We start from the raw sequence: 20,000 nt of genomic DNA on the forward strand, positions 1-20,000 counted from the left end.
AGCAACAATTAATGAAAAAAGAGGCCAGAGATAGCAAGAAGGAGTATATAAGGGAGTTTGGAGGAAGATACAGGAGGAGGGAAGTTATGTATTTATAATCTCAAAAAATATGAGAAATAATTTTAAAAAGAATATGGTGTGCTGTGGTGGCACACTCCTTTAATCCCAGTAATCAAGAGGCAGAGACAGGTGTCTCTAAGAGCTGAAGGCCAGCCTGGTCTACCTAGCGAGTTCCAGGACAGCCAGGGCCACAGAGAAAACCCTGTCTCAAAAAACCAAGAACCAACCGTCCTCCCTTGCCCCCGCTGACCCCCTTCACCTGCCACCAAGGCAAGATGAAGTTATTGTAACTAGGAGTAGAGGACTAGTCTCACCACAGGTATGGTCCCTTTTTTTTTATTTGTTTGTTTTTTTGTTTTTTCTGAGGTAGGGTTTCTCTGTGTAGCCTTGGATGTCCTGGACTCACTTTGTAGACCAGGTCGGCCTTGAACTCCCTGCTGAGATTACAGTCATGTCCACCACACTGGGCTGACATGTAAGTGTTCAGGAAAGACACAGTTCCAGGAACCATGACTAGTTACCTGCCCTTGGAGGTCGGAACATGGGGACACAAAAACAGGCAACTTTGGATGGTGATGAAAATGCTCTAAGACCAGATTTTTAAATTTTATTTTTGTTCTCATTTTGTGTGTGTGAGTGTTTCATTTTATGTATGAATGTGCACCACTCGCATGCCTGTTGTCCAGGGAGGTCAGAAGAAGGCATCGGATCGCCCGGAACTGGAGTTGTGGACAGTTGCAAGCCACCATGTGGGTGCTGGGAATGGAGCCTGGGTCTTCTGCAAGGACTCTTAACCGCCGAACCATCTCCGCGGCCTCAAGAACTTCATTATTTTTGAGATAAGGTGTTGCTGTGTCCCTGGCAGGCCTGGAACAAATTATGGAGTCCAGGCTGGCCTCAAACATGCAGAGATCCACCTGCACCTGCCTATCATGTGCTGAGGGTAAAGGTGTGCTTTACCACACTCAGAGAATTTTTAAAATAATTTTATTTTTTCTTAAGAACTTCATACATGAGCCATGCATCCACATCACTTAGGCACCTCCCTTTCCTCCCTCCAACTCCCCTGAAAATTTATGCTCTCTTCTTTATTGTTGTTTCACACACAACCACACACACACACACACACACACACATATATACCTTACCTACGGAGTGTATTTATTTAGTTGTTTGTTTGTTTGCTTGTTTGTTTATTCATTACAGGGAGGTGGTTGAGCTAGCCTTGGCTGGCCTGGAACTCAGTGTGTAAACCAGGCAGGCCTTGATCTACTCACTTCTGCCTCTGCCTCCCAGCTGCTGCTTCTAAAGGTGTGTACCACCATGTCCAATGGTACAATACTTCTTACGAGTACTCTGTTTACTCTATGAATGCTTAAGCAGTCAGTAAAATGACAAAGAATCAAAGCTTGCCTGAGGAGTGCAGCTCAGTGAAGGGGAGGAGGGTCCTCACCTAGCATGTGTGAGACCTCAGGTTCCATTTGCAGCAACACAGCAGGGTTCCAGGGGCTAGGTGTGCTAGTGTGTGTCTTTAATCCCAGCACTCAGGAGGCAGGAGCAGGAGGATCTCTGTTAGTTCTGGTGCAAGTTTGCACGACATAGAGCTACATAATGAGACCCTCTCTCAAAACAAACACAAATCAACAACAAAAAGATAAATCCACAGTCACAGCCATAGGTTCTTTCTTTTTATCTTTCTATTTTTCCTTCTTTCTTTCTTTCTTTCTTTCTTTCTTTCTTTCTTTCTTTCTTTCTTTCTCTCTCTCTCTCTCTCCCTCCCTCCCTCCCTCCCTCCCTCCCTCCCTCCTTCCTTCCTTCCTTCCTTTCTTCCTTCCTTTCTCTCTTCTTTTTCTTTCTTACAATTTATTCACTTTGTATCTGGCTGTAGCCCCCTCCCTCATCTTTTCCCGGTCCCACCCTCTCCCCCTGCTTTTCCCACTATGTCCCTGCCCTAGCAAGACCCTTTCTCAAATACAGGATGTATTTTTCTTGAGAGAAGGCCTTGCTCTGAAGCCCAGTTGAGATTCATGACAATCCTCCTGCCTCAGTGTACTGAGTACAAGACATAGATTTTAGAAAGGATATTGTAGAAAACAAAAACAAAACAAAACAAAAAAACAGCCCATGGATCACAGTGATCTTGATCTAGTTGACTTTTATAGAAGATTCTCCCCTGAAGCATGTCAAGCCAGGACATGGTTTTTGTGCTTACAAGCTCACCCTGAGAGAGGATCCGTGCTACACTAGGATCCTGAACACTCAGTGTAGTTGTCTGCTGGCTAATGAAGACTTTGTATTGGCTTAAACTGCTGTCTGAGCAGTCTTCTCTGGTGAGTTCCCCACACCACCAGTAAATGGGCAAATGTATTCGTTTTTACATGTACAATGACTGCTTACCATAACTGAACACAGTCTAGGTCACAATGCAAGTATTTATTTAGTTTTTAAGACAAGGTTTCCCTGAATAGCCCCAGCTGTCCTGGATCTCACTATGTAGACCACATCTACCTGCATCGCCCTGCCTGAGCTGCCTTTTTTCCTATGTTTCCCTCTACATGATTTGAGACAAGTATTTTTCAGTGTGGGATGACTACAGGTTCTTCTGTTAGTGCCATGGCCTTGATAACCATCAGACCTTGAAAAGGCTGTGTCCTAAGTCTTTTGTGTGGTCATTTCCCTTCTCATGCACATCTTACCTTAGGGACAGACCACATGTTTCACCCCCAATTAAAAAAAAAGCGAAAACAAAAACAAAACAACAACAACAACAACAACAAAACCTGTCATGCCAGGCATTGTCAGGTAATTTTGGGCTATCTTCTGAGGCTTCTGTCATGGTCCTTAGCTGTTCTGAGTCTATAAGGATAGCCTTGCTTGCTTCCATTCTCAGTGATTTCCTTACTTACTCAACTCTGAATGCTTCTCAATTGCTCCAGCTTTAAAATTGCTGTGCATATATTTAGAATATTTTATTTTCAATTACATATCTGTGTAGGGGCATATGTGTAGTGAGTGAAGGTGACATCAGAGACCAGAGGTGCTGGATCCCCTGGATCTGGAGTTACACATGGTTGTGAACCACTTAATGTGGTTGCTGGGAAGAGAACTCAGGACTTCTGGGAAAGCAGCAATCACTTGTAACTACTGAGCCATTTCTCTAGTCCTCCAGAGGAAGTGTAAATTTCCCAAAATAGTTGGTTTATGACATTTAAACACACACATATAAGGTACTTCAGTCATATTTTTAAAGTATCGGGCTATTTTGCACTTAGATGTAATTTTTTAACAGCAAAGTAGTGGGTTTCTTTATGAAATTTTAACATGTCTTTGGTTTGTTTAACCCTCTCCTCACCCCTTCCTCTCTTCCATCTCCCTGTCTTCCATCCCCACTCAAACCTTTCCACACTCTGTTGGTGTATTCGTTTTATCTATCAGATTGGGTTCTTAACCTCTACCTCCCTTCCAACCCTTATTCCACTCTTATCTCTTCCAACTCCCAACACTAGGTAGGAGAGAAAGAAGATGAGGTGGAAGGGGGGGTGTTGTAGACCTCTATACCACTACTTCCTACTGATCAGGAACACAGAGTTCCCTGAGGCAAGTCCAACATTCATTGTCAGAATCTCCAGCAGTTGAGCCAACCAGCAATCCAGCAATAGAAAATGCAGCAGCAGGACAAACCAGCAGCAGGTGCCCTAGGCATTCTATGGCTCCCATTTGGACACTCTCCAGAGTCCCCAGATTTAAACTCTCTGCAGCTGGCAAAGTGCATGCTCCTGCTAGTGCAAGAGGCAAATCCTAATCAGCTGATGTGAAGCAGCCTCTTACCACAGCCCTAGGATTAAAACAAAAACAGTCACATAAACAGGGTTTGGTGTCCCATGCCTATATATAACCCCAACACTCGGGGGACAGATGCAGGTGGGTCTCTGTAAGCTCCAGGACAGTCTGGTCTAAAGAGTGAGATTAGGACAGCCAGGACTACACAGAAAAGCCCTATCTCAAAAAAATAAAATCACAGAACTAGTTTTTTTTTTTTTTTTAATTGTTCTCCCAAGACAGGGTTTCTTTGTGTTGCTTTGGTTGTCCTGGACTTGCTTTATCAATCAGGCTGGCCTCGACTTCTAGAGATCTAGAGATCTAGAAGATCTAGACTTCTAGAGATTGGCCTGCCTCTGCCACCCTGAATGATGAGATTATAGACATGTGTCACTGTGCCCAGCCATAACTGTTTTTTTTTAAAAACCTATTTACTATGTATACAGCATTCTGCCTGCACGTATGTCTGAACACCAGAAGAGGGCACCACATCTCATTATAGATGGTTATGAGCCACCACAGGTGCTCTTAATGTCTGAACCATCTCTCCAGACCCATAACTAGGTTTTTTAAAGGAACCAGAACTCTCATTACATTTACCCACTTAGTTCAGAAAATGGCTTTTCTCTAACGTTAATATACTATATTCAATAATTATGAGAACAAATTAGAATTATGTTTACAATGTCCAGTCAATATGTATTGTCAAAGCTGGAGAAAGTACTCCACTATCTATCTTATCCTTGTAAGTCCAAAGTTTTATTTTTTTTACCTCTAACACAACACCACCATTGTCATGGCAGCAATCAATCAAAGTAGCCTGCTGGCCTCTGCACCCTAGAGCTGTCAGTTCAGTTCCTGAGAATCATCCCACTAAAGCTTTGAGGGTGTGTTGCAGAAGCTGTCAAAGCCTCTCCTTCTGGCATGCACAAGGTTGCCTAGATAGGAGCAGACAAAAAGTTGGCTCCTGTCAGAGCAAAGACACCTCCTCCACAGGAGCTGTCTAAGGTGACCTTTCAGCCTCAGTCCACTGCCAGCACAGGAGCTGCTCATGATGGCAGCTACTCCTCCCTAGTCTCAGCTATTCATGCTGCAGAGAAAGGCTTCCTGATGTGGAATCCCTGTGTAAACTCAGTAAACTTGGCAAATGCTCCCTGAGCACTGTGAATCTTGGTAATATTTGTCTTTATCCTAAAAGAAAGGGTAAGCCAGTAGTCATGGCACAGAGTCTGGAAAAGTGACCTTTAGCTTGTGTTGGCAATTCAATGTGAAATGACTAAGGTTGGGCTTGGGTTAAAAGAACAGTCTGTGCTTCTTCCTCAGTCCTACCTGTAAGGTAAATGCCATCTCTTCTGTGGCACCATGGCTGCTCTCCCACCTCTAGTGAAGCCCAAGACAGTCAAAAAGAGGACCTGAAGTTCATCAGGCAGCAGTCAGACCAACATTCCAGATTAAGTGAAATGGGGTCACAGGGTTGGGGGGTAGAACCCAGTGATATGAACAACAGGGTGCAGAGAAGAGTCAAGGGCCAGATCCTGATGCCCAACATTGGATACAGGAGCAACAAGAAAGCCAAGAACATGCTCCCTAGTGTAACTTCCAGAAGTTACAGGTCCAGTGTCAAGGAAAATGGCGCTGATGTCAACAAATGTTACCGTGCTGAGATTGCTCACCATGTTTCCTCCAAGAACCAAAAGGCCATGGTAGAAAGAGCTACACAGGTGGCCATCAGAGTCACCAATCCCAATGCCAGACTATGCAGAGAAGAAAATGAGTAGATGCCTTGTGAGCATATTTTATTTATGTGTCAATAAACCCACAAATACAGGAAAAAAGAAAGAATAGTCTGCTCTTGGAGAAGACTAGAGTTTGATTCCCCATCTGGGCAGCTCACAAGTCCTCGTAACCACTCTGCAGGCACATGCCTTCTTCCATATAACACCCCACCCTCCCACAGACACATAATTAAAAAAAAGATTTTTTTTAAGGAAAATAGCTGGGGAGATGGCTCTATGGTTAACTGAACTGGCTGCTCTTCTAGTTGACCCAGGTTCAATTCTCAGCACATACATAGCAGCTCACAACTGTTTGGGACAGCCAGTTCCAGGGGATCCAACATACATGCAAAACACCAGTGCATATAAAAGTAAATATTTTTAACAATTAAAAAATATGGAAAATATATTAGGCATGGTGATGCACACCTTTAATCTCAGTGCTCAGGAGGGAGAAGCAGCTGGATCCCTGAGTTTGAGGCCAGTCTGGTCTACATAGTGAATTCCAGCAAATAAAGGGCACCACAGAGAGATTCCATCTCAAAGAAAGTTAACAAACAAAAAAACCTAATTCTATTTGTAGTTTAAGATGATTTCTATTTGTAGCTTAAGATTTTCATTAGTCTTGGGGGTCTTAGAAAATACAGTACAGGGGCGGGAGAAATGGCTCAGTGGTTAAGAGCCCTCATTGCTCTTTCTGAAGGTCCTGAGTTCAATTCCTAGCATCCATATGGCAGCTCAACTACCTGATGCTGTCTTGTGGTGTGCAGATGTATGTGCAGACAAAATACTCCTATACAAAAAGTGTAAGGCTCGTGGGAGTCGTATGTTACCAGGGAAGGCACTCGAGTGAGGCACAGAGACCAGTGTCAATGCAAACAGCAAGAGGTTTATTGAAACCAACATGTTGGGGTCTCCTGCACCGTAAGGAGAGGCGACCTTGAGGAACAAAACCTTTGGGTTTTTATAGGCAACTTCGGAAATAGCAACAGGGCAATTTTTCATTGGTGGATATTCTGGGTCTAGCTACGTGCTTGAGCCAGTATGCTCAGGATTAAGCTGCCCGATTTGCAGTTTCTCCAAGGACTGCTTACCCCCACCTGTGTCCTTGGGGGCTTTTCCAGCAACAGTCTGTGTGAATGTGCCAAGGTCTGCCTGAATCTATGTCCTTGGGGTTTTTCCAGCAACTGTCTGTCTGTGAGGTTTGAGTCCTGGGGCGGGGTAGGGGGGCAGGCAGAGGGAAGAGGTGTACCCTGCACTTAGCAATTAGTGGAAAGTTCCCAGTTTTCCCAGTTTTCTAGCTAGATCTCTTCAAAAGTACATAATTAAATAAATATTTTTAAAAATAGAAACTACAGTACAATATTTGCTAAATGTAATCTGAATGTCATATTGTCTGTGGTCCCACATACTTAGGTTGAGATGGGAGAATCACTTGGCAACTAAAATCTATGATTTCAAGGCTAGCCTTTGCAACATAATTCTCACACAGAAAAATTGCTGCTAGTTCTTTACTGAGGGGGCAGTAAGAAATGGTTTCTTTGCCTGTGCTTACCAAGTACATGCTGGGATCAAAGGTGTGTGCCACCATTGCCCAGCAAGTTGTTAAATCTAATAATCACACAAGCAGCTGCTATGCTCTTTCTGCACAACTAGGTGTGCAATTAATTTTATTTTCAAAATATAACATAAAACAAAAACCATCATACTGAAGTTGGACAAGCCAACAGAGAAATAAAAGAGCCCCAGAGAAGGCACAAGAATCAGAGACCCACTTGTTTGTGCATTTAGGAGTCCCATAAAACAACTAAACTGAAAGCTACAGTGTTGGTTTTGTTGTTGTTTTTCAAGACACGATTTCTCTATGTGTAGCCCTGGCTGGCTGTACTGGAACTTGCTCTGTAGACCAGACTGACCTTGAACTCTTACAGAGTTCTCTGCCTCCTGTGCATTAGGATTAAAGGATTGTGCCCAGTGGCTCGTTTCTTCTTTTGGTTATTTATTTAGTATTTATACAACATTCTGCCTGCATGTGTTCATGTGCACCAGATCTCACTATGGATAGTTATGAGCCACAATGTGGTTGCTGGCAATTGAACTCAGGATGTTTGGAAAAACAGCCAGTGTTCTTAAACCTCTGAGCTATCTCTGCACCCCTTCCTTTTGTGAAAAAATTAATTTATTTACTATACATACCATGTTTTGACTATATGCATGCCTGCATACCAGAAGAGGGCACCAGAACTCATAATAGATGGTTATGAACCACCATGTAATTTCTGGGAATTGAACTCAGGACCTTGGGAAGAGCAGATAGTACTCTTAACCACTGAGCCATTTCTAGAACTGCCAGTGTTCTTAAGCTCTGAGCCATCTCTCCAGCCTCTATTTTAATTATTATAGTACTAGAATGTGAACCATGCCTCATGTATACTAGGTAAGCATCCTATCACTGAGTAACAGCCCAAGCGGATTATATATATTTTTGAGACAAAGTCTCATCACATAGCTTTGACTGGAATCTTCCAAGTGCTGCTGTCACAGGCGTGAGCTACCACATCCAACCGTGGACATATTTTTGTTTATTTTGTGTGAGCATGTAAACATGTGTGTGGAGGTGAGAGATGACAACTTTCAGGCCTTGGTTTCCTTCTCCCACTAAGTGTGTCCTAGGAATCAAACTCAGGACATCAGACTTACTGGTAAACTCCTATACCCACTACATTATCCTGCCAGTCCTGGACATATGCTCTTCCATTTTTATTTTATGTGTATGAGTGTTTTGCCTAAATGGATGTATGTGTACCATGTGGGTGCAGAGAACATGGAGGCCAGAAGAGGGTGACAGAACCCCTGAACCTGGAGTTACAGGCAGTTGTGAGTCATCATGTGGGTGCTGAGAACCAAACCCCAGTCCTCTGCAAGAACAGCAAGTGCTCTTAACTGCTAAGCCATTTTTTTCAGCCCCTGGAGATATATGTTTTATTCTCTTGGGTACAAAATTAGGAAAGGAATAACTACATCACAGGCAAATTAATAGAAAACCATGTTTATTGATGCTGGGGATTGCACCTACAACCTAGTACATGCTAAGCACATACGACTACTGAGTTCTATTATACCTCTAGTCTCTAAAACTGTGTTTTAGGATAGGTTTGTCTATGGTGTGGTGGTACATGCTTTTAATCCAATTACCAACAGAGCGAGAGTTCCAGGATGGCTAAAAGTGTGAAATGCATGGACTCTGTACTTGAGAAGTATAGATTTTAGGCTTTCCATTAGTCCCCTTGATTCCACAATACTAAACAGACATGGCCACTAAAATTTAACAATAAGGATTTCTATTCTTGTAAATTATTAATGGGCTTCTCATTAGCACTGTAACTTAATCTAATAAGGACTAGAAGTGTGTGACATTTTATAATCAATTTATGTATTTTTCTGCAAATATCACATAATTTTCAACAGCAAATTATTGTTAGATAAGACACAAAAGTTCTAATTGATACTGTATTTTATACAAATCCTTAATTCACACTATTCACTGTATGGAGAAAAAAAATAATGAATTTTTGTCACCTTACTCTGAAATGATAAAAACCTAAAAAAACATTGATTAAAAATTGAAGTCATATACTCTGTTAAGTTTTGAAACTGATACTTGTTATTGTTGTTTTATACTTAAGTTCAAATAACTTTCCAACTCTCAAAAAAAGAAAAAACCAACTAAAAATAAAGGGGCTGGAGAGATGGTTCAGTGGTTAAACACATTTGCTGTTTTTACAGAACACCCAAGTTCACTTTCTAGCACTCATATGACAACTCACAACTATGTGTAACTCCAGTTACAGGGAATCAAGATGTCTTTTTCTGACTTCTGAAGTCACCACACACGAAGACAGCATATATAATACGTGCAAGTAACACACTCATGTGCATTAAATAAAAATGAGTAAAATTTAAAGGGTATGTTATGAAGGGGCACAGTGTGTTTTCATATAGATAGATAGATAGATAGAGATAGAGAGAGAGAGAGAGAGAGAGAGAGAGAGGATGTCTTGGTGTATCCTTGGCTGTCCGTGACTTGCCTTGTAGACCAGGTTGGTCTTGAACTCACAGAGAGCCACCTGCCTCTGCCTCACTGAAGCAGTATGAGTTTCAATCTTTCATGGTCATTATTATTATTTTCTTTTTTGACACAGGGTTCAATTCCCAGCACCCACATTGCAGCTCACAACTGTTTGTGACTCTAGTTCTTGGGGATCTGACACCCTCACACCAATGCACACAGAATAAAAAGAGTGAGAGCTGGCTTGGAGAGATTGCTCAGAGATTAAGAGCCCTGGCTCAGAGGTTAAGAGCATTGCTGTTCATCCAAAGGTCCTGAGTTCATTTCCCAGCAACCACATGGTGGCTCATAACCATTTATAATCAGATCTGGTGCCCTCTTCTGGCATGCTGGCACCCATGCAGGCAGAATACTGTATAAATAATAAATAAATCTTTAAAAAATTAAATAGAGTGAGAGATTGCTGCTCTTGCTGAGCAGCAATTCAGTTCTCAGTACTCAGTACAAAAGAATGGAAATTCAAGGCCAGGCCCAGGATTGTGTCTCAAAACAAACAAACAAAACAAGAACAAGGAAACACAGAACATGCAACAACAACAAAAAAGCAAACTAGGAGACTTGAATAACGTCCCAGGTTTGGAAACAAACTGGATATTCCAATTCCAGTGATTCTTTGTGTGCCACCATGGTGAGCTAAAACATAAAATACGCCTACTTTTGTGTGTTTCAAAGGTGCCACAGTTCCTCGAGATGGAACTCAGATTGGGCTGGAGGCAAGTGCTTTACACACTGAAGCATTTCACTGGTTGAAGATGTCTATTCAAATATGTATTTATTTTTCTTTTAGACAGGGTCTCCCTGAGTAGCCTGGAACTTATTATGTATACCAGACTGGTCTTGAATCCACAGGCATGCCTACCCCAGCTTCTTATACCAGGCAAAATCAAGTAATTAAAAAAAAAAAAATTCTGGGAATTGAACCTAGGTCTTAGAACTCCAGCGTACTGGCAAGCCCTCTGCCAGTGAGCTGTAACTCCTGGTCTTCATAATTACTTTCTCCCTCCACCCCCCTGTCCCCTTTCTCCTCCCTCCCCTCCCTCACTTCTCTCTTCTGCTGTTTCTTTCCTCTCTCCCAGCTTTTATAATATCTATCGTTTTATCTATGTTGGCGCTGGGAACCAAACCTAGGGCTATGACCACTAGTGCTCAGAAAAAAAAAAAAGAAAGAAAGAAAAAAAAAGCCATGAAATTGTTAATGTTTGTGAATGTTTAAGTTTCGGCAGTTCACTCCACTTAGCTTCACATTTTCCTAAGGAAAAATGTAAATCCAGGATAAGTAAGTAGCAACCCACCTCTAGCACAATTCTACGAAGCGTTCCTTTGGCGGAGCAGCACAATCCGGAAAATCCGGTTCCAATCCTTACTTCTGTGTATTGTGACCTGTGACCCGAGGGCAAAAGTCATGCGGCCTCAGAACTTCTTTCTTATTGGAGGAAAATCCGCCGCTGTTACCCCAGCAACCTGAAGGGTGTTTGTTTGTTTGTTTGTTTGTTTTTTGTGCCGTTTGGGTGGACCAATCACAAACAGTGAAGTGGCGCTCCTTAGTCTCAGGTCTGGAAGGACGGCCCACTCTCTCCGGTGTTTTTCTTTTCAGCTTCCGGAAGGATCTGTAGGTCGCGGAGCTGGCCAAGTCACTTTCCTGCGACTGATATATTTGTTTCCGGCCCATGGAGCCCGGCTGGGCGGCGAGGCTGTCCGCGCCCCGTGCTGGCACCCCTGCCGCCATGTCGGACACGGACAGCGACGAGGACTCCACCGGAGGAGGCCCGTTTTCTTTAACGGGCTTCCTGTTCGGCAACATCAACGGAGCAGGGCAGCTGGAGGGCGAAAGCGTCCTGGATGATGTGAGACGCGGGCGTGGGCCTGAGGCGGAGGGCGGCGGCGCTGGGGACGTCGGGTGGAAGAGTCCAGGCTGTTTGCGAAACTGTAGTAGTAGAGGGCGTTTCAGCCCGTTCTGGGTGCAGGGGTTCAGCCTTCTCTTGGGTTTGGGGACTACTGGAGAGAGAGGCGGGCTCAACTCTGAGGAAGAAAGGGGAGAAAAGAGGAAAACGGTTAAGTGCCGGTCATTTATCCTGAGGGTTTGTTTGAACGTAACATTCTACTTGCCTGGTTGGAAAACTAAGGTTTAAACCTAGTAGAGTTCTCAGAACCGCTACTGGGTAAGATCCTTCTTGACGACTTTGGGAACTCTTGCTTTTCTGGCTTTTGCTGATGTGGAGTGGCTGAAAAAAGCCAGGACTATGGATGAAACCTGTGTTGTTTGGATCTGATCTATATGGAGTTTAGTGGGTTTCCTATACAGTTTTTTAATGTGGTGTTCTTTTGAACACATTATTGAATAATTTCTTAAATGGATTAGTGACTTTATTATGAGCAAGGGAAATAGACCTTGTGTAGGACCTTCAGGTTTAGTTGTTACTTTCAAGTCTTCTGTTGTCCCTTTTCCAGGAGTGTAAGAAACATCTTGCAGGCTTGGGGGCTTTAGGTCTGGGCAGCCTGATCACTGAACTCACGGCGAATGAAGAATTGGCTGGGACTGGTGGTTCCTTGCTAAATGATGAAGGTGAAGTGTGGACTATGGGGAATATTGTGTGGGTCTGGGGAGGCTAGCTATTATACACTTACTTTTAAGTGGGGATTAGCTAAAAAGTGATAATTATTGCTTTTTCTTGAGTTATCTCTGTTTTTAATCCATAGGCTGGATTAGGAGTAGAGAAGATGCTGTGGACTATTCAGACATCAGCGAGGTGGCAGAAGATGAAAGCCGAAGATATCAGCAGACAATGGGGAGCTTGCAACCCCTTTGCCGAGGTCTCTCAACATAGTCCTGCTTGTTCTGGAACTCACTGTGTATGCCATATGGTCTCGGGCTGGTAGAGATCCTCCTGCCTGTTTCCCAAGGCCTGGGATTAAAGATGCCCAGCATTCTTCAATGTTGTAAATTTGTGGGGTAGTGCATTTTCCTCCTGTATAAGTCTGTTTTGGCTCTGACTTCTATAATTGATTTCTGCCATTGTTCTTGACTGCCTATACATTTGCTCTGCTTGCTACTCCCATTGTCAGTTCAGTTCCAAGTAGCAGGTATCCTCTTTCACCAAACGCAGGCTTTCAGTTTTGTAATGTTCAGCCTCAAATTGTTGATTAATGACAAGGGTGGTGATGATTTCTTCTCATCTGATATATTTAAGTGCCTGCAGGTTTGAGATAATGTTCTTAGATTCTCTTCAAAGTTAGAGATTAATAACAACCCCAATCTTTGCCATTAAAGAGGTTATAGATTGAGAAGAATTGAGTTTACAATCTCATGTCAGTGAACAAATGTATTTTGGCGCCAATAATTCTGCTACTAATTCTGTTTGTTTGCTTGCTTGCTTGCTTGCTTTCAAGACAGGGTTTCCCTGTGTAGCCCTGGCTGTCCTGGAACTTGCTCTGTAGACCAGGCTGGCCTTGAAGTTAGAGAGCTCCACTTGCCTTCGAGTGCTGGGGTAAAAGTCATGTGCTACTTCGTCCTGCTGTGGAGCAGATTTTTGAAAGGAGAAACAGGTTTAGTGGAGATCATCCAGCATTTCTGTTTTGTTTTCTTTTGGGATAGGATCTCACGTGTCACAAGCTGGCCTCAAACTTCATATACGGCTGAGAATGACTTGAAGGGTTGGTCCTCCTGTTCCTGTGTCCTTTGTCTTGGGATTAAAGACGTAGTGACTCAGACATTTGGTGTAAAGATATGAGAGTTGAGAAAATGAGAGATAAAGCAATGGGGAAGCCAGGTGTGGTGACTCTAACCAGCACTCTAGAGGCAGAGGCAGGTGGATCTCTGTAAGTTAGTGATCAACCTGGCGGTCTACAATAGTGAGTTCCAGGACAGCCAGAGCTACACAGGGAAACCCTGACTTGAAAACAAACAAACAAAAAAGTAATGGGAAAATTAGCCATTGGTGTTTGTTGTTTTGAGACAGGGTAGGGTCTCATTGTGTAGCTGGAGTGCCTGGAGTGCTTACTATGTAGACAGACTGGCCTTGACATCACAGAGATCTATTTGCTTCTGCCTCCCATGTATTGGGATTAAAGATATTTGAGTATTGGGATTCAGCAGGCTTTTTTTGTTTATTTGTTTTTTGTTTTAAGACATCAGAAATAATACTGCTAAGTAGCAAAAACCAAAGGTAAAACAAATTTTGTAACTTTTTATATATACATTATTTGAGATATGATGCCATAACGAGGTGCTAGCCAGTATGATTGTTAAATAATGTAATAGAATGGAAAGAACAGATTTCAGGGTCAGAATGCTAAAGGTTCTAATCGCAACTCCATATCACATTTATTATCTGACACTTGAATTTGTCATTTGTAGTAATCACCCAGTTTTCTTCTGTAATCCATAAAATTGTTAATTATTTTTGGGAATATAAGTTTTTGGTCACATGATGGGAAAGCATCTAGTAACCTTCCCTACCCCCATACTCACTCCCCCCCCCCCAAAAGGAGCCTGATAATCTGACTGGAAAAGTTCCTTTAGGCAGCCAAATTGTGGTAAAATTATAGAAAGAATGTCAGTCAAGGCAAAATACATCTATTTAGATTAAAATTAGGGTGGGGAGCAGAGATAGGTGGATTTGGCCCAGGTTCTATTTTTTGTTATTTTAAAAATTACATTTATTTGTGTGTGGAAGCACATGATCCAACGCACAGCTTAAAATAATTAGTTCTTTCCTTCTACCATGTGGGCCCTGGGGATCAAACTCAGGTTGTTAGGATTAGTGGTAGGTGCTTTTACCCACTGAGCCATCTTGCCAGCTCCCTTTGGGGTTTTTGATTGCTGTCTGGAGCCATTATGTTATATACTTTAGACCAGCCTTGAACTTGGTATGTAGTTAAGGATGGCCTTGAACACCTAATCATCTAGCCTCTCACTCCCAAGTGTTGATATTACAGGTGTATTCCACCATATGAGATTACAGGCATGTTCCACCATACTGGCTGGTAAGAGTGATTGTTGAAAAAGGTAAATATTTAAATCAAAAGAATATTTGGGCAGGCAAGGTAGTGCATGCCTGTAATCCCGATATTTAAGCTACAGAAGACTTTGTGTCAAAACATTAAATACAGAATATGGGGTGCTGGAGAGATGACTCAGCAGTTAAGAGGTCTTCCAGAGGTTCTAAGATTAATTTCCAGCAACCACATGTCAACTTACAACCATCTATAATGGGATCCAAGCCCCTCTTCTGGTGTGCAGATGTACATGCAGAAAAGCACCCATATACATAAAACATATTAACAGACCTTTGCCCAGTTGTGGTAGTGTTCACCTTTAATCCACAGCAGTTGGGAGGCAGAGGCAGGTGGATCTCTGAATTCAGGGCCACCATCATGTATAGAGCAAGTTCCAAGACAGTGAGGACTATATAGAAACCTTGTCTTGAAAAAGCAAAACAAGAGGCTGGAGAGATGGATCAGTGGTTAAGAGCACTAGCTGCACTTCCAAATGGACCCGGGTTCAATTCCCAGCAACCACATGGAAGCTCACAAGTATCCAAACTCCAGTCCCATGTGTTCTGACACCTTCTTGCCATTGCACAGAGAACTGAATTAAATAAATTATTTTAAAAAGAACAATTAAAATATGTTCAGGACCAATGATTGAATATTGCCAATAGTTAAAAAGCCTGAAAAGAATGATGAGCTGCCACTGATAGAAAAAGTGTGTCAAGGACTTGGGAACTGTAAAGAAAATCTAGTTTTTTGTTTGTTTAATTTTATTTAAACTGGGAAGGAATATTCAACTACATTGAACAATGGAAGACAAAACCCAATATAAGTAAAAGGGTTCAAACAGTTCCTGGAAGCTCTCATACCCCGTGTAAGAGAGGAACATTTGGCTATACTATATCTTTCTGAAGGCAGAAGCTACATCTCCTGTATTGTTTTCATGTTTGTTTGTTTTTGTTTTTTTTGTTTTTTTTTTGAGATGGATTCTTACTATGTGGACCTGGTTAGCCTCAAACTCAGATCTACCTGATTCTGCCTCAGTGTGGAGATTAAAGGCTTAAAGGCGAGTGGCAAGCATGTGCGCACGCACGCACGCACGCACGCACGCACGCACGCGCACGGCGCACACACACACACACACACACACACACGCGCACGCACACACACACACACACACACACACACACAGACACGACTCTTGTGTATTCTTAAAGGATACATAACACTTTTGTGGTGCTTTGAATTCTTCAGAGTTGAAGGGAGCTCCAGGGTATTGTATAGCATTCTTCATACTAAGGAGATCACTTTGGTTTTACCAGATTATGATGAAGATGACTATGATGCTGATTGTGAAGACTTTGATTGCAAGTTGATGCCTCCCCCACCACCACCCCCAGGACCAGCAAAGAAAGAGAAGGACCAAGATGGTGTTACTGGTGGTAAGTAAAAACAGTCTACTTTCCCTTTTAGGAAAGAGTTCTATTCATAAAATCAGGCTTTTGGCATGTTTAAGGGGCTTAAAAGAAGAAGTTAGAAAAGGATGGGACTTATAGAAAAAAGTATTAGAGTCCAGTGCTTCTATTGCATAGAAATTTTCCTTTTAAAATGCTCAGTAGCAGACAATGAAGAAATAATAAGTTAACTCAGGGCTTCTCAAATTAGGCTGCTCATCACAGTTACCTAGATACCTGGTTCTTCTGCAGTGTTTGATTCAGAAGAGTTTCCCAAGAATCTTTTTTTTAAGACATGGTCTTACTATGAAGCCCCTCACTGGAATTTTGTATAATAGGCGAGACTGCCTTCAAACCTGTAGTAGCAATCCTTGTATTTCTGCCTTCTTAGTGCTGGGATTACATGTATGAGCTACCACATTCTTTGTTCAACTAAGACTTTCTGATGCAACTGAATTATATACTTGTATTTGGAAATTATGTGTTTTGAAAAAAAAGAAGCTTTTAATCTGGGCATGGTAGTGGACACTTTTGTTCCCAGGACTCTGAAGGCAGGAGGATGACTGCTAGTTTGAGGCTACCTAGGACTATGTAACAAAGCACTTTCTTAAAAATCAAACAACCTTCTGGAATGCAGAATCTGCAGAATCACTTATATTCAGAAATTTCAAAGATTGATAAGGTCTTGAGCTGTCGTTTCATTATTCTTATCCCTGTAATGGTATTAATCCTGTCATAGGTCAGACAACAGGGAAAGACAACTCTTTTTTTTTTTTTTTTTTTTTTTTTAAACAGAGCCTCACTGTGTATTCCTGGATGACCTTGAACTCACTCACTCTGCTTCCTGAGTGCTGGGATCAAAGGTGTGTGCCACCATGCCCAGCCTTGTTCTTCTGTATTTTGAGGCTATATTAACTTAAATTCCTCTAGTTGGATCTTTGAGCCATTTTCTGTAGTTTTTAGAGTAAATGTTATTTAACTTTGTGTATAGAATTCATTTTCTGATATTCTGTGGGCTTTCGATATTCTCCATCCTATAGATCTCTGAACTGAACATAACAGGGCCTGATTAATGTGAAGTATTAATATAATTTTGCTATTAATCACAATATTGGGCACAGTCTTGGTCATTTATGGAAAGTAGTAAATGTAGTGATTGTACTTGTTTTCTCTCATCACAACCCTAGGGTTTCAGGTCCAAGGTGAGTTGGGGATGGCGGGAAATAACAAGTTGGATGAGTTTTCTGGCCTACATACTAGCAGTGTGATTGCTTGGAGTTATATCCCCTGCACAGGGCCATGCATAGTATCTTAGAAGGGGTTGTTGGCTGAATTTGAGGAAATGTTTTCACAGTTCCATACCAAAGGGGTTTCTCTTCCTTTTGCAGTGTCTGAAGATGGAGAAGGCATTATCTTGCCTTCCATCATTGCCCCTTCCTCTTTGGCCTCAGAGAAAGTGGATTTCAGTAGTTCCTCTGACTCAGAATCTGAGATGGGAGCTCAGGAAACAACACAGGCAGAATCTAAGGATGGAAAGCTGACGTTACCATTGGCTGGGATTATGCAACATGATGCCACCAAGCTGTTGCCAAATGTCACAGAACTTTTTCCAGAATTTAGGCCTGGAAAGGTACTTTGCATGGGGAATGTCCATAATGAAAACTGACTTTTTCCAGATTCCAAGTTCTGTTGTTATAATGCTGAATATACAGTGCTTGAGAGTTAATGATATCCTTATTTAGTGGCAGATAATTGTTTATGTAGGAACTTTTTATGCTGTATTAGGTCATTTGTGAAGTTGTATGTATTCATGGGAAATGGGGCTTAGAATGTTTACATTAAAAACTTTCCTGTTAAAAAACAAAACAAAATACACCAACAAAAAAGAAAAGAAAACAAAAAATACTGTCCTCTTGCCAAAGGTTATCATGAATGCCTTTAATCCCAACTTGAGAGGTAGAGGCAGGTGGGTCTCTGTGAGTTGTAGGCCAGTTTGGTCTACATAGTGAGTTCCAGAACAGCCAAGGCAGTGTAAAGAGCCCTGTCTCAAACAACAACAACAAAGTTGTCCAGTTAGCGGCTGTTGAGATGATTCATTGGTTAAAGGCACTTAAGGGTCTCCCCAGCAATCCAGAAATTGATCAGAGAGAACCAACTCTAGATACTTGTTCCTGACCTCCAAACCTGTATGCATGTACACCTGCAGACACTCACACACACATCAATTCATGGCTAAAAAAATAAATTTCCGTTTAGAACAAAAAGTAGACCAAGTGTCATAGTTATTGTTCTATTGCCGTGAAGAGACATGATGACCAGTGCAACATATAAAGGAAGGCTTTGATTGGATGCTTCCAGTTTCAGAGGGTTAGTCCATGAACATTATGGCAGGGAGCACAGTGGCATCTAAGCAGTAGCTGAGAGCTTATGTTTGGATCTGCAGGCAGAGAGAGCTTGAGACTGGGTTTGGCCTGGACTTTGAAACCTCAAAGCCCACCCCCAGTGACACACCTTCTCCAATAATGCCATATCCTTTAATCCTTCCCAAACAGTTTCACTAACTGGGAATACAACATGAGTCTGTGGGAACAGTTTCACTAACTGGGAATACAATATGTGTCTGTGGGGACCATTCTCTCAGACCATCATGTCAAACCTAGAAGTGTAGAACTTTGACCCCAGCAACTAGGGAGCTAAGACAGGAGGATCATGAATTCAAGGCTTCCTGGGCTTCAGAGTTAGTTCAAGAGCAACCTGGGCAGCTTAGTGAGACCCTGTCTCAAGAAAATGAAGACTAGTCAGGGATGGTGGTGTATGCCTTTAAACACAGGTAGAGGCAAGTAGATCTCTGAGTCTGAGGCCAGCATGTTCTACATAGAAAGTTCCAGGTCAACATTGCACAGGGAGAACCTGTCTCAAAACAAACAAACAAACAAACAAACAAAACAAAGTTAAGGATTGGGAATGTAGCTCAGTGGTTGAATGCAAATCCCTAGGTTTAAATTCCAGTATCACCCTCCCCTCAAAAGGAAAAAGAAAAAGAAGAAATTATTCTATTCAGGGACAGCACTTTTGTGGTCTTAACTTAGAGTTCCTTCATTTTCTTTATTGCAACTGAATAGATCAACTGAGAATTTTTCAGATACTGTATCTCTGACATACTAGTATATTCTGTGTTCTAGGTGTTACGCTTTTTACGGCTTTTTGGACCAGGGAAGAATGTCCCATCTGTTTGGAGGAGTGCTCGGAGAAAGAGGAAAAAGAAGCACCGTGAACTTATAATACAGGAAGAGCAGACCCAGGAGGAGTGCTCAGGAGAATTAGAAGTCAACCAGAAATCTCTGTGGAACTATGACTATGCTCCACCTCCCCCACCAGAGCAATGTCTCTCTGATGATGAAGTAGGCAAAGTAGACATGGGTTTAAAGTGTACAAGGGGACACATAGAAAGCTCTCTAGTTTATGTCAAAGTTGGAACTAACACTTTAGCATGAAGAGTTCTTCGCTAATTTTCAATGATTAATTATGAGTTAAATCCACTGGTCTCACCTTCCCTGTTCTAATGGACAGTATTTAGTGAGTAGGTCAATGCAGGGTAAGGGTGATACATTGCTGAATGCAAAGCTATGACTCATGGACAGAGCATGCCATGATGTACCTCTGTTTTTTCATAGTCTAACATCAGGTTAAAATTACTGTTCAGGAATCATCCTTATGGTTCTCTTAAGTCACCTTATAATTGTTAATTCTCTGTAGCCTTAGGTCATTTGGTAC

At 42.1% G+C, this 20,000-nt stretch overlaps 1 protein-coding gene and 1 long non-coding RNA gene across 3 annotated transcripts in view; one reads left to right on the forward strand and one right to left on the reverse strand.

Moving 5' to 3' along the window:
* Positions 1-630: 630 nt before the first annotated feature.
* On the reverse strand, positions 631-11,212 carry LOC132650069 (uncharacterized). The gene is made up of 2 exons (XR_009588429.1): positions 11,076-11,212; positions 631-927 (listed from the first exon to the last, which is right to left on the reverse strand). It is a non-coding gene; the product is annotated as an uncharacterized LOC132650069 (long non-coding RNA).
* A 238-nt stretch (positions 11,213-11,450) lies between these two features.
* LOC110544427 (transcription initiation factor TFIID subunit 1-like) overlaps positions 11,451-20,000 on the forward strand; it is a 62,536-nt gene continuing 53,986 nt past the window's right edge. For both annotated transcript variants that reach the window (XM_060375038.1, XM_060375039.1), the window contains exons 1-6: positions 11,451-11,627; positions 12,232-12,346; positions 12,481-12,594; positions 16,095-16,214; positions 17,615-17,856; positions 19,409-19,627. In XM_060375038.1, the coding sequence (XP_060231021.1) occupies positions 11,451-11,627; positions 12,232-12,346; positions 12,481-12,594; positions 16,095-16,214; positions 17,615-17,856; positions 19,409-19,627 (987 nt within the window). The remainder of the gene's footprint in view (positions 11,628-12,231; positions 12,347-12,480; positions 12,595-16,094; positions 16,215-17,614; positions 17,857-19,408; positions 19,628-20,000) is intronic.

This window comes from Meriones unguiculatus, chromosome X, assembly GCF_030254825.1.
Source record: "Meriones unguiculatus strain TT.TT164.6M chromosome X, Bangor_MerUng_6.1, whole genome shotgun sequence".
NCBI lineage: Eukaryota > Metazoa > Chordata > Mammalia > Rodentia > Muridae > Meriones > Meriones unguiculatus.